The 17,030-nt window shown below is 39.2% G+C and overlaps 2 protein-coding genes across 3 annotated transcripts in view; one reads left to right on the forward strand and one right to left on the reverse strand.

Annotated features, from left to right (window-relative positions):
• LOC310632727 (uncharacterized protein) overlaps positions 1-17,030 on the reverse strand; it is a 474,991-nt gene that overhangs the window by 199,964 nt on the left and 257,997 nt on the right. The gene's annotated exons all lie outside the window — the stretch shown is intronic.
• PTBP1 (polypyrimidine tract binding protein 1) overlaps positions 1-17,030 on the forward strand; it is a 40,649-nt gene that overhangs the window by 10,703 nt on the left and 12,916 nt on the right. Inside the window, exons 3-9 of one of the 2 annotated variants that reach the window (XM_083356666.1) lie at positions 3,512-3,587; positions 5,901-6,073; positions 6,270-6,416; positions 11,270-11,440; positions 12,683-12,793; positions 13,872-14,046; positions 15,851-15,928. In XM_083356666.1, coding sequence (XP_083212792.1) covers positions 3,512-3,587; positions 5,901-6,073; positions 6,270-6,416; positions 11,270-11,440; positions 12,683-12,793; positions 13,872-14,046; positions 15,851-15,928 — 931 coding nt within the window. The remainder of the gene's footprint in view (positions 1-3,511; positions 3,588-5,900; positions 6,074-6,269; positions 6,417-11,269; positions 11,441-12,682; positions 12,794-13,871; positions 14,047-15,850; positions 15,929-17,030) is intronic. The other variant, XM_083356667.1, reaches the window with a different exon arrangement.

Here is a 17,030-nt window from a genome sequence, read left to right on the forward strand (position 1 = left end):
CACTTGGGGCAAGTAACAGGTGTGGGCAATATAAAAATCACCTGAAAGCCCATTAAAAGGGGAGAAGTTCACTTAGTCTTTGCATTGTGTGTCTGTGTGTGCCACGCTAAGCATGGACAGCAGAAAGAGGAGAAGAGAACTGTCTGAGGACTTGAGAACCAAAATTGTGGACAAATATCACCAATCTCAAGGTTACAAGTCCATCTCCAGAGATCTAGATTTGCCTTTGTCCACAGTGCGCAACATTATCAAGAAGTTTGCAACCCATGGCACTGTAGCGAATCTCCCTGGTCGTGGACGGAAGAGAAAAATTGATGAAAGGTTGCAACGCAGGATAGTCCAGATGGTGGATAAGCAGCCCCAAACAAGTTCCAAAGGAATGCAAGCTGTCCTGCAGGCTCAGGGAGCATCAGTGTCAGCGCGAACTATCCGTCGACATTTAAATGAAATGAAACGCTATGGCAGGAGACCCAGGAGGACCCCACTGCTGACACAGAGACATAAAAAAGCAAGATTACAGTTTGCCAAAATGTACTTGAGTAAGCCAAAATCCTTCTGGGAAAACGTCTTGTGGACAGATGAGACCAAGATAGAGCTTTTTGGTAAAGCACATCATTCTACTGTTTACCAAAAACGAAATGAAAAGAAAAGAACACAGTACCTACAGTGAAATATGGTGGAGGTTCAATGATATTTCGGGGTTGTTTTGCTGCTTCTGGCACTGACTGTAGTTATGAATAATAAAAGAGGTCTGATTTAAAAAGTGGTTAAGCCATCTTGTTCCTCATAGCCACCATGGCTATAATAATAAAATCAACTAAGCTTCATTAGGCATGGTTAATACTGGAACTGGGAATCAAGAAAATGCAAGGTACAGGCTTAGGGAGGAAATGGGGAGAGGGGAGATATGTAGGAAGAAGACAGTAATAAGTGCCTTCTGTATTTTTAATTAAGCAAACAGCATGATGTGTCTGAAGTTATGGTGAGTTGAGTTAAAGGAGGTTTCTTAGTTTTTTCTAAAGTTTGGATGCTTGCAGAGGAAAGATGTCATATTGTAGCATAAAATTAATTCATAACAGAATTGAGCATTTCTGTTTTAATAGAACTCACTTTTTATTTTTTAATTTTGCTTTAATAACAATGATACTGGGGGAAAAATATAAAAGTAATTTGGCCGAGGTTTTGATTAAAATTTGAAATATATCTTTTTCACTGCAGTATGGACTTGTTATCTGAGGCCAATAAATGGTGCTCAGGGGGACAGGTGCTTCCAGCTTATTTGTCCAGCTGTCCTGAAATGTTGTAAACAATCACAAGCATTTAATAAATGTGTACATCAGCACTTTTCTATAATAAGTAGAGATATTCATGGAATGGAAACATTGTTTTCTTTCAAACTTGGAGCAAATCACTGCATTACATAAGTTCTGGGATCAGCCCTAGCTTGGCAGAACTGAAACCTGGATCATTTTCAGGTTTCAAATAAAAATCCAGATACTGGTAGGTCAAGGCTGGAGTGTCCTGCACCCTCCCCCATGTGAGCTGCTTTCTACATGGCCCAGACTGGTGGCTTGCCTACCCCCCATATTTCCTAGCACTTACTTTTTGTTCCCTTTTTTCAGCCAATGGTAATATTTCAGTGCCGTATACACCACTAGTCCCACCTTCAAGCTTCCCAGCAGCTTCCCTGCCACCAGCCAAAAAAGATAACCCATTTTAACTCTGATTTCCTTTTAGAGATACAGGTAGTGTTGACTTACAGCCATCTGTTTAGTGATCATTTGAAGTTACAAGGGCACTGAAAAAAGTGACTTATGGCCATGGCAGTATCTCCATGGTCACGTGATCAAAATTCGGACATTATGATGGTTGTAGTGTTCCTGGGTCATGTGATCACCTTTTGCGACCTGACAAGCAAAATCAATGGGGAAAACCAGATTCATTTTAATAACCATCTTACTTAACTTAGCAATTGTGGCAAGAAAGGTCATAAAATTGAGGCAGAACTTACTTGACTGTCTTGTTTAGCAGTGGAAATTTTGACTCAATTTCGGTAGTAAGTCGAGGGCTTACCTGTATACAGTGCAGATTTTACTGGTTGAGTGGATTACTTACTATACATCATAACTATATTTTGGAATGCTGCTGGGGTAGGGAGGTTTAAATGGAACTTTCTTATAGGAATGATATATGCCAATGGGGGCAGGATATATACCATGCTGGAACATGTGATGGCTGAGCAATAGAAACCTACTGGGGGCTACTTAGTGAAAAGTGATGTGACACACTTCAATTTAGTTTTTCACCTTCATCATACAGTACAGATATATCCAGATCATAATATTCAGTTTAGTCCCCAATTTGGATAAATGTGTTTTGGTTTGATAATGGACATGGGGCAAACTGGTTGACATAAAAAAATCAGCAGAGCTTGGTTATGTATGTAGGCATTACTAAATCACTATTACTGAAAAAGCAAATGGGAATTAGTATGGACAGGCGGAATCCTGCCATTCATTCAACATGCTCATCCAAAGATGCTATGATTAGAGAGCTCCAATACATCTAGTAACAAGATAAAAGACTGTTAGTCAAGAACATTCCTAGTTCCCCTTATCCGTCTTCTAACTATAATTCTTTCTCAAATGAAGACTCTAGAGAAATAATACTATTTTTGCAAACATGCAGCATGTACTCTCTAAGCTTCAGCTGCAGTCTGATTGACTATATCAAGCATTGTCCAAATTTCTGCTCAATTAGATAGGTATTCCTCCCTCTCTTACAATAAGAGGTGGATTAATGCTGAGCTTTCTGCCTGAGATAAGCTTGAGGTAAAAAATGTTGCCAGACTTATTTGCACAAGATTTGTTAGATAGATGTGATTTGCTAATTTTATAGTGCAGCCTGAGCCTGTGCAAGTCACTGTGCCCCATAAATGCCTACCTTCCCCCTTTTCTGTCACCTTTGGGGCAAAAAAATGCTGCTTTTGAAAAATGCGTCTTAAGAAAGAGCTCAGTTTCACATGCTTTAATTGGCCTGCTGTTCATCTAAGAATCTTTATTTCCTTTTTTCATATAAGAGTAGTATCCCACTATTACATTAATATTTCTCTCAAAGCAAACTTGTTTCAAAGTGGATTGAACTGCAATTCTTGACTTTGCCTACATGTTGCAAACCCAAGCTATGGTTCCCTTGCTTTAAGAGAGGAAGGCTGCAGCCCAAACAAGCATTCAAATACATTGTTTCTTTTCGTATATTTTCAGAAAATAAATCTTACTCTTGGTTTATGGGCACTGTTGGGAGTTGCTCTGTTCCTTGCTTGTATGGTTCTTAACATGTCGTCGTTGCTGATTCCATTACGTAGGGCTGAGTGGAAAATCAAGCTTTCCCTTTACTTTCTCCACCCATCTCAGTTTCTCTACCACTTTTAATTCTTGTTTTCATAGCACCTGAATAGAAATTAGCAAAGTGCTGTCAACTTACTTTTTTTTCCTTTCTGTTTCTCTTTCAGCGGGGATCTGACGAACTTTTTTCTACTTGTGTCACTAACGGACCCTTTATCATGAGCAGCAACTCTGCTTCTGCAGGTAACACTGATAGCCCCAAGAATTTAACATTTCTTTAGCATTTACTTGCCAGGAGAGATTGACCTCCAAAGCAACCTGAATACTTATTCCAATCAGTTAGGTAGCAATTGGCTCCAAAGGAGCTTTTGCTGTCATTTATCAAAGGGTTTCAGCAGTCTTAAGTTCCATAGTGCTGATACCTGAAATTATGCCTCAAGCTTAATATAGATGATTAATGCTGATGAAATATTTTGGAAAGCATAGAAAAGCAAATAAAGTTCATTTGCGGAGGGGGTGGGGATTGCAAAATGGATTTGTCCTCATGTAAGGGTTGTTTTCTGAATATGTGACACACGCTGGTAAGATCACTGTATATTTTCCAATGTCTGCAATAGTGTTTGAAGCATACTGGGTGTTTTTATTTTGCCTTTGTTCTCCTGACCTTCACTGTTGTGCCTACAGTCTGTTTCATCAGAATTCCCTCTTTTGTGTATTCTGTAGCAAAGCTCTTGCTGCAGAATGATATTCTTCTGAATGTTTAACCCTGTTTTATAAAGCAAGTCAATATTTACTGGTCTCACATTTAGGGGATTGCCCAACACAGGGATGCTTACACTTTAAAAGACAGAAAACAAAAAAAGCATGTCTTGACACTGCACACTCCAAATAATACAAAACACAACCAATAGCAGTTCTACAACGTTCTTATCCCAAGACCAAATTTTGAAAGACATCTGAATAATCGGGGGGGGGGGGGGAATTGTTCCAGAAGGCAGGTTTCATGACAGATAACACACTTTGTAAATCCTGATGGATAGCATCAAGCTTGCCAGCTCTGCCTGATCTTGGCAGTTAGGCAGAAACCATGGGAGTAGATGGTCTCTCCAACACCCTCACACAGTGTCCTGAAGAGCTTTAAAAGTGATAACCAGACCTTGAACTGTACCCGGAAACCCCCTGATAACCAGTGAAGCAGTGGGGCAACATGGACATGCTGGGGCGTGCCCCTCACTACTGGCACCATTGCATTCTGGATCAGCTATTTAGCTTGTTGAATTACAAATTACTTGCTTATTTTTGCTTGTTTGCTCTCACTGCCTTGTACTTTCTATTGCTGGTATTAGTCTTTAAAACTCGGTGACCTTTGGATTAAAATGAAATTGTAAAGTTGCCCTCGCTGTCTAAATCATGATATCTTTGGATTGAAACATGTATACTTAAGTGCCTCATCCCCAACTCTGTTTGGAGTGCAAAACTATTGTATTGATCAGCTGTATGATTATGGAAGCATTATGAAATTGCTGTTAGCTAGTTAACATGTTCATAAGCTGTATTTTAAAGCACCATTGGTTGTCAGTCTTAAATTGCTACTGTTGGTTACACGTTGCCCTACAGCAAACACATGGAGGTAAATCTATGCAGGAGGTGAAATTCCCATCTGGGTTTAAATTATGAGTAAGGTGGTAATTGTATGATTATCAGTGTATAGGTTTTTAAAGCATACAAGCTACGGTGACTGCTGGTAGCAAAACTGAAGTTCACTGGATTACTTTTGTATATACTGTACTTATATGGCCATGTCAATATAATTAACTATATTAAGCAATCTTATTAGAATAAATTAGTCTGTGCCATAAGTAACAGTTTTGCTGGTGTGCATTTTTGGAAACTTGAGATTGCGCTAGAAATTTTCACCACATAGCTATTAGGAGTTGACGTATACATTTACAGAATGGCTGCACTGGGGAGAGTAATGAAAATAGTGTGCAAGATTAATATCCACGACTCCATTAGACTCCAGGATATCCTATAGCACTGTAATTTAGCTTTCTTTTGGCAAAATAAAACGAAACTACATGCCGTTTTATTTTATAAAAAGATGCCTGTAAATGCTATGAATAATGAAGCCCTGGGGAACTTTTGGAAATAGTGGTTTTTGAGAAATGTATTTACTATATTGGTTAACTTGATGTTAACCAGTTTTTGTTAACATCAATTTTGTTAACTTGATGTTCAGGTTTTTAAGTGTGAAATAGGCTTTTTAAAAATAAAAAAATAATGGGAGATGTATGCAAATACACTAGTGGGCATCAGATTGTGCATTTATGCTGTAATCTAGTAAACTGCAAGTGTTTAGAGCTGAGATTAATTTATAATATGACCAGGCTTGCTAGAACTTCATAAAAGGGAAAAGGCTATATAGTAGCCTTTTGAATAGAAACAGTGAAGTGACTATACAACTTTCATCTTGTCTTCAAATTCTAGTCTGTGATAAATGCGCTATTTGTCTTGATTACATCAGAAACTACCTATTCTTGTGTAATATTTTTCTAGCAAATGGAAATGACAGCAAAAAATTCAAAGGTGACAGCAGAAGTGCAGGAGTTCCATCACGAGTAATCCATATCCGTAAATTACCTAGTGACGTTACAGAAGCTGAGGTTATTTCCTTGGGGTTGCCTTTTGGAAAGGTCACAAACTTATTAATGTTAAAAGGAAAAAATCAGGTAAGCCGTTTTCAGATGTCGAGTTTTTTGTTTTTTTACAAAATTTAGTTTAGCTATGCCAAAACTTTGGTTCTATTTTGTTATTTAAAGGCTCATCTGCCTATGTGACAATAGAGACAGGTTTTTAAAAATTTGCAGATTGGGGCTAGAAATGCAATATAACTTTTTGTTGTTGTTCCTTATAATCCTTTACCAGGCTTTTATAGAAATGAACACAGAAGAAGCAGCTAATACTATGGTGAGCTACTATACTACAATTGCTCCTGTGCTCCGGAGTCAGCAGATCTACATTCAATTTTCTAATCACAAAGAATTGAAGACAGATAATTCTCCAAACCAGGCAGTGAGTCAAAATTTAAAATATTACAGATTTTATACTTTCAAACATGTTATACCACAATTTGGACTTGTAAGGACAGGGAAACAAATAATTGTCCATAGGACATGTGACCGAGCCCATTGGAGTTAGGCAGTTATAAGAGATTTGAAGTAGTAATTAAGTAAAATAATAGTCAAGAAGGATGGTTCGCTGGGTGAATGTACTTAACCACTACATTGGATCAGGTCAGAATCTTTAATGGGGATGTGTGTGAAATGGAAAAGTATATTGCGCTGAAAATGAACTATCATGCTTCAGTTTTGAATTGTTTCAGATCAGCCATAGTTTGGCATTGAGTGACTGCTTTGTTCTTCATTTGGGGCAAAACAAAATAAGAATATGAGTGAATAAGGCTTCCAGTGAGGATCACAGTGAACTAGGTGTCTCTAAAGGAGTGGGGACAACCTTGTGGTAGAGAACGACAGCCAGAGGTAAATGCTGAGTCTCCAGACAGGAGGAATTGTGAGATCACCCATTTTGCACTCCGGACAGCTGCTTCTCATGAGTTGAGCTACTAGGAGTTGAGGGATTCTATCTAAGCTCACAGCTGTAATGTAGCCTATATAGACATAAAGATCAGCTGAACCTCATTTCTTAATTGCTTTTGGATCTAATTAATTTATAGCTAAAGAGAGATTTTTCTTGGCAGAAGAATAAGATTCCATTTGGTGAGTTGTCATTTTTTCCTAGATTACAAGGCAAAATAAAAGTGCTAAAGACTTAAGAACGTCTGGCAAAAAGCTTAACAAGGAGTTAAGAAAGTTTGAAACAGATAAAGGAAAGAGTTATTTTGAATTTTTTTAGTGAAAGTATTTTTAAATAAATTGGAACTAAATTAGACAAATGAACATAGGAATTTGTTTTTGTTTATTAAAGAATGCAGACATTGGTGGTTTTACAAAACAAGCGTAACATAAGCCAGACTGATGTTGACCATAACTATGAGGATGTGGATTGTGATGCTGATTGTAACTATGGAGTACCATTAGAGACTAAAGTATTAAAGGCACCGGAAGATAAAAGAGAGAGAAAAAGGAGAGAGGAAGTTTATCTTTTCATTTTCCTTTGTTTGAGACATTTTCATTTTTGGATTATACAGTAATACCATAATGGCAGCTACTTGAGAAGAATAGAGAAGAAGAAAGGATCATTAGAGCAACCTGCAGAGAGAGTAATCACATCTGATTTGCTTCAGAAAATGAACATTCAGCAGTAGTTTAGCTGAGTCACGTGCTACTAAATTGACAGGTTTTGAAAAAAATGGATGAAAGACTTACAAGGATGAAGAGATGAAATGAGTCTAGAAGATGGAAAGCTATAAAACAAGTGTCTGGAGACATAATCACACAAATTAAAGATGAAGTGGAAATTTTGCAGAGTAACACAGAAGTTATAGACAGAGAATTTCAAGGAGAACTACCGTATTTTTCAGACCATAAGACGTACTTTCCCCCCTCCCCCAAAAGTGGGGAAAACGAGGGTGCGTCTTATGGTCCAAAGGTGATCCGTATGGCCAGCCCCAACCTCCGCAAGTGGAAAGGGAGATTGCCAGGAGCACGAATCGGCACGTCCTGAGAAACGCCAATCTCACGCTCCTGCAATCTCCCTCGCTCCGTTTCAGCTTCCCTTGCTACAAGAGAAAGCAGGCTGAAATGGAGCGAGGGAGATTGCCAGGAACGCGAGATCAGCCGAAGGCAGCAGCTCTCCACCCCGTTTGGAGAGAGAGGAGGAGAAAGAGAGGGAGGGAAATAGGAGAGAGAGAGAGAGGGAGAAATAGAGGAAAAGAGAAATAGGAAGAGAGAGAAGGATAAATAGAGGGGGAGAGAGAAAGGGAGAAATAGAGGGAAAGAGAAAAATAGAGGGAGAGAGAAGGAGAAAGGAGGGAAATGGAGGGAGAGAGAAATAGGGAGAGGGGGAGAGAGAGAAATTAAATTAGTAACATGGTTAAGTGAATCTGGTTTCCCCACTAACTTTGCTTGTCAGAAGGTTGCAAAAGGCGATCACATGACACTGGAACAATGTGACCATAAATATGAATCGATTACCAAGCATCCGAATGTAAATCACATGACCCTGGGGATGCTGCAACGGTCATAAGTGTGAAAAATGGTCATAAGTCACTTTTTACAGTGCTGTCGTAACTTTGAACAGTCACTAAGTAAATTGTAAGTCGAGGACTACCTGTACTTTATCATTTTTTTTCCTTTTTTGGGGGGGGGGAGTCAAGTTTTTGACACCTTGCTGGGCGACTGGTGGTACTCGGACATTGCCTTGTCCTAAAAGTGGTACAATGGATGAAAAGGTTGAAAAGCCCTGTTTTAGTATACCGGTACTATTTGGTTCAGAATATTTTTTTTTCTTGTTTTCCTGCTCTAAAAACTGGGTGCATCTTATGGTCAGGTGCGTCTTATGGTCCAAAAAATACGGTAGATAATCTGACTTGTAATTGAGAGAGAAGTTTTCTTTGAGACTTGGAGCTATCCCAGAGGTTTCTGCTGAAGGCATTAGAGAAAAGCTAATTAAAGTCCTGGCAAATTTTGGCGATGGAGGACACAAACAGAAACTGATAAATGTTTACAGAATAAACTCAAGATTTGCAAGAACACAAAATGCTCCCTAGGAATGTTTTGGCTCATTTTGTCAGGAAGAAGACAAGGTTAAAGTTTTGCAGCATTTCACTACAAGATTAAAGATTGATAATACACATATAATTCTCCTTAAAGAAATGCCTATCATAATTTTACATAAGAGAAAAATGTATTTTTTTTTAACTGAAAGATTAAAGCAGAAAAGGATTCTATTTTGATGAGACAAACTGGGACACTTGGAAAAAGTCATGGGATTTTGTTTTTATGCATATTAGATGCACAAAGATGGAAAGATTCGGTAGTATACCGTAATGGAGGAAATGGTGAAGATAACAGAACTTTCTGAAATGGCCAATTGACTTCTTTATTGAGAGTGAAGATGTTATGTACATTTACAGCTGACTGGAAATCCTTTAGAGACTTTATGTGTGAAACAAACAAAAAAAGACTGATTTATATTTTTAATAGAAAAAGATGTAACCATAGAGCAAGAAGTAAATGTATAATTGTATTTATAACTGCTAAACATCAGAAGCTACTTCTTAGAATCCTTTATAATAATAAGTTGGAAGGGACCTTGGAGGTAATCTAGTCCAACCCCCTGCTCAGGCAGGAAACCCTATACCATTTCAGACAAGTGGCTGGCCAGTCTCTTCTTAAAAACTTCCAGTGTTGGAGCATTCACCACTTCTGGAGGCAGGTTGTTCCACTGGTTAGTTGTTCTAACTGTCAGGAAGTTTCTCCTTAGTTCTAGGTTGCTTCTCTCCTTGAGTAGTTTCCATCCGTTGCTTCTTGTCCTGCCTTCAGATGCTTTGGAGAATAGCTTGACTCCCTCTTCTTTGTGGCAGCCCCTGAGATATTGGAACACTGCTATCACATCCCCCCTCGTCCTTCTCTTCGTTAAACTACACATACCCAATTCCAGCAATTGTTCCCTATATGTTTTAGCCTCCAGTCCCCCAATAATCTTTGTTGCTCTTCTCTGTACTCTTTCTAGAGTCTCGACATCTTTTTTACATCGTGGTGACCAAAACTCGATGCAGTATTTATTCCTTCTTTGTTTTTTACACTTTTAGCTTTTTCTTTTGGTTTTTTTCCCTTTTTCATTTTCTTACTCCGTTAGTTTCTATTTTTATCTTCATAACATTTTTAATTTTATATATGTGTATTGGGATGAAGACGGCAAGATTGTTGCCCATTATTTTCTATATTTCTTGTTCTTTTCTGTATATATTTATTTGTTCGTTCATTCGTTTTGTATAGCTGCCAGTCTCGTTACCAGTATGACATATCCCATTAGCCTGCCCCACCAATTGATGCTGTCACAGATGTTCCGCTATGGCATATTACACCAGCCCATCTATGGGTTGCTGTCTCTGGACAGCGTGTCTCACCAACCTGACTGCCCTCATCTTCTCAGCCCCTTCCTCTCTAGCTTCTCTGAACTACTGTTGCTAATGTCCTTAGACTCCTTCCACTCCTTCTATCCAGAACATTTTGACCTATGCCTGGATGAAAGCACCAGAAATCTGCATGTTTCAGTTCTGACATGGACCACTTAAAATCAGCTGTTCTGTGTACTTAATCCATTGTCAAGATTTTACATCAACAGCTGTGATATAAGAGGTCTGAAAAAAATGTGCATAGTATTTTCCTGACATTAGGAAGTTACGGTCAATATTACTCTTATATTGCAAATCCAAAAATGACAGGCTGGGAGAAGCTTATCTGGGGATACCTAATAAAGCAGCATTCCCCAACCTTTCCGGCTTGGTGGCCTGGGAGGGGGGAAAGGGGATGGTTTTGTGTGAGGGGCAGGTGTGCACACGCACAAGTGGGGCTGCGAGTGCTGGTGCCTGCTGCATGTGAATAGGCCACGGCCCAGTAGTGGGCTGTAGCCCACGGATCGGGGACACCCTGTAATAAGGTAATCCTTGCTAGAGGCAATAATTTGGATTGGAGTCTTGTTTCAGAGCTACTGTGCTAAATATGTATATGACTGCAGGTAGGTTTAATGGGATTTAGTGGGCTAGACCTATACTACAGCTCTTTTAATTTATTAACCGTGGAAACGTATTGCAGCTAATCATTATTATTGTTAAAGTGAAGCATAGGTATTTGAGAGAGTTTGAAAGAAAATGATCTCTGCTGTTATTGGATAATGGATACATGTTTCCCCCCCCCCCCCCGTTTCCTACTTTATTGACGCATTAAAACTTGATTCCACAGCGTGCTCAAGCAGCCTTGCAAGCAGTAAATTCTGTCCAATCTGGGAATCTGGCACTGTCTGCTTCTGCTGCAGCTGTGGATGCTGGTATGGCCATGGCTGGTCAGAGCCCAGTCCTGAGGATCATTGTGGAAAACCTCTTCTATCCTGTTACTCTAGATGTCCTCCATCAGGTAAGATGCGACTTCCAGCTTTTCAGTGGCCAGCATGTGGCAGAGAACTAGTTGTGGTAACTTGTGCTACAAGTGGCATGACTCTGTGGTTCCTTTCATTTAACCTCACTGCTTTTTTTCCCTGACATTTGCTTAGATTAAGAGCATATACAGTATATTATGCAGCATTATTTTTGATTCATCCTTATGAAATAGATTGGATTCTTGGGGTCCAAAAACTGCTTTTGTGTTAGATCTACATCCTCTAACCTTGCTTTCTCCAACCAAATAATTTGACTGTAGCTTTTATTTTTACCATTTATCATGCTTACTGGGGCTAGTAGGAATTGCACTACAGGCACCTTCAATTTGAGGAACATTATTCTAGTTACCATGTGCAATTAGCTTTTATTCACTGTGGGTGCATTAGGGAAAAATTCCGATATGCCTTTTGGATAAAATCCTTTGGCATGTGCCCATGTAAACAAGAATACCTGTATTCTTGTCAGTTAATAAGGTACATGTTGCTACATATATTAAACATTATTTCACAAGGGCTGTGGAACACTTTGGATTTAATCCCTGGAATAAGTTTTTGAACATAAATGAGCTCAAATGTGGCACCTCTCTGCTACTGCTAAGCTTGTAAGCCGCCCTGAGTCTTTGGAGAAGGGCGGGATATAAATGGAATTAAAATAAATAAAATAAATACCTTGAAACTGTTTTTGCTTAGGTCACATTAAAAAAATCTTCAAATTTATTGATGTATCTTTTGTAGATTGAATCCAAAACACTGTGCAGCCATAATGTTTACGTCTTAAAAAAACATCTCCAGTCTCTAAAATATTAGCAGAAAGCAAAGCGCAGGGGGAAGGGGGTCATGTTACTTTCTGTAACTGTTTCCAAGCAGACTTTGCTCTGGAAGAAGAGATTAGTTCACTGCATGCAAAATGAAGGAAATGTTGGAGAAGAGACCTACAAGGTTTCTTTTTACTGTACCTCTAGTGCCACCTAGAGTTGCTAAATTCAAGATGGAATTGCAAGAAATGTGATCTGCCCAATTGAGACTGGGCAAAGATGTCATGTAAATTTGTCAATAGCTCCTTTATATGTTTGAATCTTTTGGCTTTTTCCTCTGGAAGTGGAAGTTTATGGTATAATTCTGTTGTGTTAAGTTGGTATCATTCCTCAACCTATTTCTCATTTGCAGAAAAGGCTTGGAAGCAATTACTTTATGCTTTCTTTGTCTTTGTGTGAACACAGATTTTCTCCAAATTTGGGACAGTGCTGAAAATAATCACATTTACCAAGAATAACCAGTTTCAAGCACTTCTGCAATATGCAGACCCTGTGAGTGCCCAGCATGCCAAATTGGTGAGTTCTCCTCTTGTTTCTGTTTCCAGTCTATAATGTCTTCAAAATATTATACAAGTATATTACAAGAAGCAGTCTATGCAGCAGAACCAAAATAAAACCATTGTGAATAGTACTACCTGGGATATTTCAGGTGACCTAGAGGAATGTTGTGAATTTCAAAAAAGTAGAGATCATGCAGTTTTTTATGAATTAGGTCTAAGTTTTAAACATAATGAGTTTTAAATTGTTAATTGGGATGGGAATTTTGAAAGTGCTTAAATCTCAAAAATATAATTACTTTGACCAGGTAAGGAATAGTATATATCCCTTAACATTAACCTTATTCCCCTTTTGCTTTACAAATACCTTTAGGAAGAAGAAATCTTGCTAAAACTATATAGCAGACATGTCAAACACAAGGCCCGGGGGCCGGATCCGGCCCGCGAAGTGGTTTCATGTGGCCCGCGAAGCCATCCTGGAAAGAGTGAGGGAACGGCCCCCACTGCCTTGGCCCCGGCCCAGAGACCCTCCTTCTGCCAGAGACCCTCAGATCTGTCCCACTCCTGCCCAGGCCCCCATAGGCACCCTTGATGCGAACGATGTAGAGCTGGCCACGCCCACCCAGTAGGCCATACGCACTCTAGCCACGCCCATCCAGTAGACCACGCCCACCCTGGCCATACCCACCCGGCCCCTTGAGGGTAACCGCAATGCTGATGCGGCCCTCAATGAAATTGAGTTTGACACCCCTGCTATATAGCATAGCAGGGAAAGGCATTGGTGGAGAAGCAGAACAAGGAGTGCTACTGATTTCCATCCTCTGAGACATTGCCAGTACTCTTTCCAGAGGAATATAGGATTGTTCTAGATTAGATTTTAGGTACAGCAATGTACATTGCTCAGAGATTTAAATGACTTAATATCATGTTCATCTGAATGTAACTTTCAAGTTTTTGCAAACAGTTGTATGGACACTCTTTAAGACTCCCTCTCTTAAGATTATTTTCTCAGTTTTATACATTGGATGGATGTGGAGTGTACATTTTTCTGAAGTAACCTGCTTGGTTTAGATGCACTTTGCTTTGGTTTCCTGTAGTCTCTCGATGGGCAGAACATCTACAATGCTTGCTGCACCCTCCGTATTGACTTTTCCAAGCTCACAAGCCTCAATGTAAAATACAACAATGATAAGAGCAGAGACTACACCAGGCCAGACCTGCCTTCTGGAGACAACCAACCCTCCCTTGATCAGACTATGGCCGCTGCTTTTGGTAAGGGATTGAGCAAGAGAATTTTAACTGGGAAATCTGCGGGATAATCTTTATTTCTTCTTAGCAATAATTAACTGACAAATTAGGCAACCCACTTTTGACTTCATTTTTCCTTCCTAACCATCAGATCAGCCTACTTTATACAGTGTTTGTAAAGACAGCACGACAAACACAAAGTGCTAATGTAGCTACAAGCTTCCTTTCCACATTCTGCTATCTTGTGGCATTATGTTATCCCAAACAAGGAAAAGTAAATTACAACCACTGCAGCCCGCAATGCCCCCCCCCCAAATGGCTATGTGTTTGGGTGTTTCCCAACTGGCTTGCATTTATAACAGTTGCAGTATTTTACAGTCAAGTGATTGCAATTTGCGACTTTCTCAATCAGCTTCCAAAAGGCAAAGTTGATTGGGGAAGCCAAATTTGCTTAGTGACCATGATGACCACCGTAAAAAAAAAAAGGGTCATAAAATTGGGCCCAGTCACACAATAACTCGCTTAATGACCATTACTTAGCAACCAACATTCCATCCCAGTTGTAGCTGTTAAGTAAAGGACTGCCTGAATATATATTTTTTATTTGTTGGTGAAAATATTAATATCCAAATCCAACGTTTAGATAGTTCGTTCTCTTTTAAGAAAAGCAAACAACAAGTGAAGTAAAATGTTTAGGTTATATTGTCATTCATAAATAGACTCCCAGAACAGTTAAATCATTCATATGTCTTCCACCTTCACATACGTAAGATCCCTTGATGTAAAAGGTATATCAAGAGCCATGTGTTGAGTAATGTTCTAGAGACACCTGAGGCTCTATTGATTAGGAAAGGAAAGACCTTGGGGAATTTCCTTCATTTCCTGTGAGACAACTGATTATGAAGAGTAAAAAGTCATGTGGCACATTTATGAAGCCTTTACTGGAAATACTTGGCAGAGTGAACTCTGTTTCACGGTAATTTACTTTGCAGATTTAAAATGCCAGAAGATGTTCTAGCATTCTATCCTTTTCTTTAAAAAAAAAGAGATTTCTCATTTTCTTTCCTTTACATTGTTGTCTCCTGAAGCAAACTTATTTCATCTACCTGTTTATAACAGAGCTTTCCAGGGCATTACCCACAGACCATCTCGCATTTCTACTTGTACAAATAACCTGTGAAGAAAAATGTAATTAAGCTTTGACAGTTCATAGCAATTGTTATCAGAATGCTCAATCCAAAAGAAAACTATGAGCAGTTTGAACAATTAAAACAGTTAAATTAGTTCACTTGGCTCTAAGAAAATTTGTAATTCTTAGGCAATGCACAGAAGGAACCACCCTACCAATTAACAAATATTGGAAAGCAGATGGCAATACCAGTTTATCAAACTTTGTCTTCCTACACCTCCCTCTGAAGGGACAAGTCTGAAATGTTGATCCAAATGAGGATAGCAATAGTAAATATATACCGTTTCATAGTCATTTACAGCCCTCTCTAAGCATATTGCCCCCAGTAATCTCTGTCCTTGTTTTACCAACCTTGGAAGACTGAGTCAGTGAGGATTGAACTCCTGGCAGTGAGTGAATTAGCCGACAGTACTGCATTCAAACCTCTGTGCCTCCACGGCTCCTAGGATGTTAGTTAAGGGGAGTGAGATTTGTATGCTTTTCAAAATAGGGGTTGCCCTGATATGCACACGGTGTGTGTGTGTGAGAGAGAGAGAGAGAGAGAGATGCAGTGAGATACCTTGGTTAAAAACGTGCCCTGCTACGGATAGCTGGAGCTTCTCATGTCTAATGAACTAACCAATCTTTTCTATTCTGTAGGCGCTCCAGGGATCATTTCAGCCTCTCCTTATACAGGAGCTGGCTTCCCTCCTGCTTTTGCAATTCCTCAAGCTGCAGGTACTGTTTCTTCAAACATTGCTCACGCTTTTGTTGTACAGTTGCCCTTCTTCCTCCCTCTTATTTTGGACTCCTAAATGTTAGCAGGTGATTGGGAATAGTAATTTGTACCATTTGAGAAAGCTATGACCACAGGCTCCTAAGGTTCATATATTCTGTGAGGATCTTTGTCATCAAGGAAATTGTACTGACATGTCCTTAGTTTCGGTAATGGTTTTCAATGTGCCCAGAGTCCTCTTACTCACCTGCAGTGGCTTGGATCGTAATGAAAATGCTCATTAAATATCATTAGTTTCAACATTTGCTTGGAACATTTCGTCCTACTGAGATGAAAACATTCCGGTTGATTTATAGTATGGACGCCATAAAGGCAATAAATTAAAAAGAATTTGTCTAGATAGCTAGGCTGTGGCAACACCTCAGTCTATCTGAAGAAAATATGTTTTATTTTGATGAAATCACCTGGGCATCTTGACTTTATAGTTGATAGGGAGAGGCTGAATTTGGTGCTTTGTGTAGAAATTCTAATAATTCTTATGTCTCAAGTGTAAAATTCCTATTAATAAATTTGGACGGATTTTTTTTATTATTAAATCTTGCTGGATATAGTGCTTAAAAGGGAAATGTTTGATAGTTCTTGCAAGATATATATATACTTTTTCCTCCCTTTGGTCCTATATAAAATAAGGCAGAACTATTCACGTTCCCACAGGATAATCCCTGTTCTGAGGGACAAAGGAAGTAAATGTCTTCTATGTGCCCTTCAGGATTTTGTACCTTTGATACAATAGAATAAGCTCATGTTTAGATGCTTGTGACAGAATGATGTCATTTGTCAGTGACTGGAATGTATATAGTTACGGTTTTAGTATCTGCATGATATAAAAGAATGAGGCACTTCCAGCATGCCTTGGTGAAAAAAAAATGTACAAATGCACTGCTTTGTGTGTCATCTCCCTCCCTGCTTACCCCACCCCACCCCCGGTGATTTTGCTTAAATAAGCCTATGAAATTTTGCAGAACTTGTTTAAAAGCAGATGCCTGATTTCGCACATCACCCAAGGAGAGCCAAATGCAGCCCCCACAAGGCTATTCCCTCTGT

This window comes from Vipera ursinii (genome assembly GCF_947247035.1).
Source record: "Vipera ursinii genome assembly, chromosome: 1".
Classification (NCBI taxonomy): Eukaryota; Metazoa; Chordata; class Lepidosauria; order Squamata; family Viperidae; genus Vipera; species Vipera ursinii.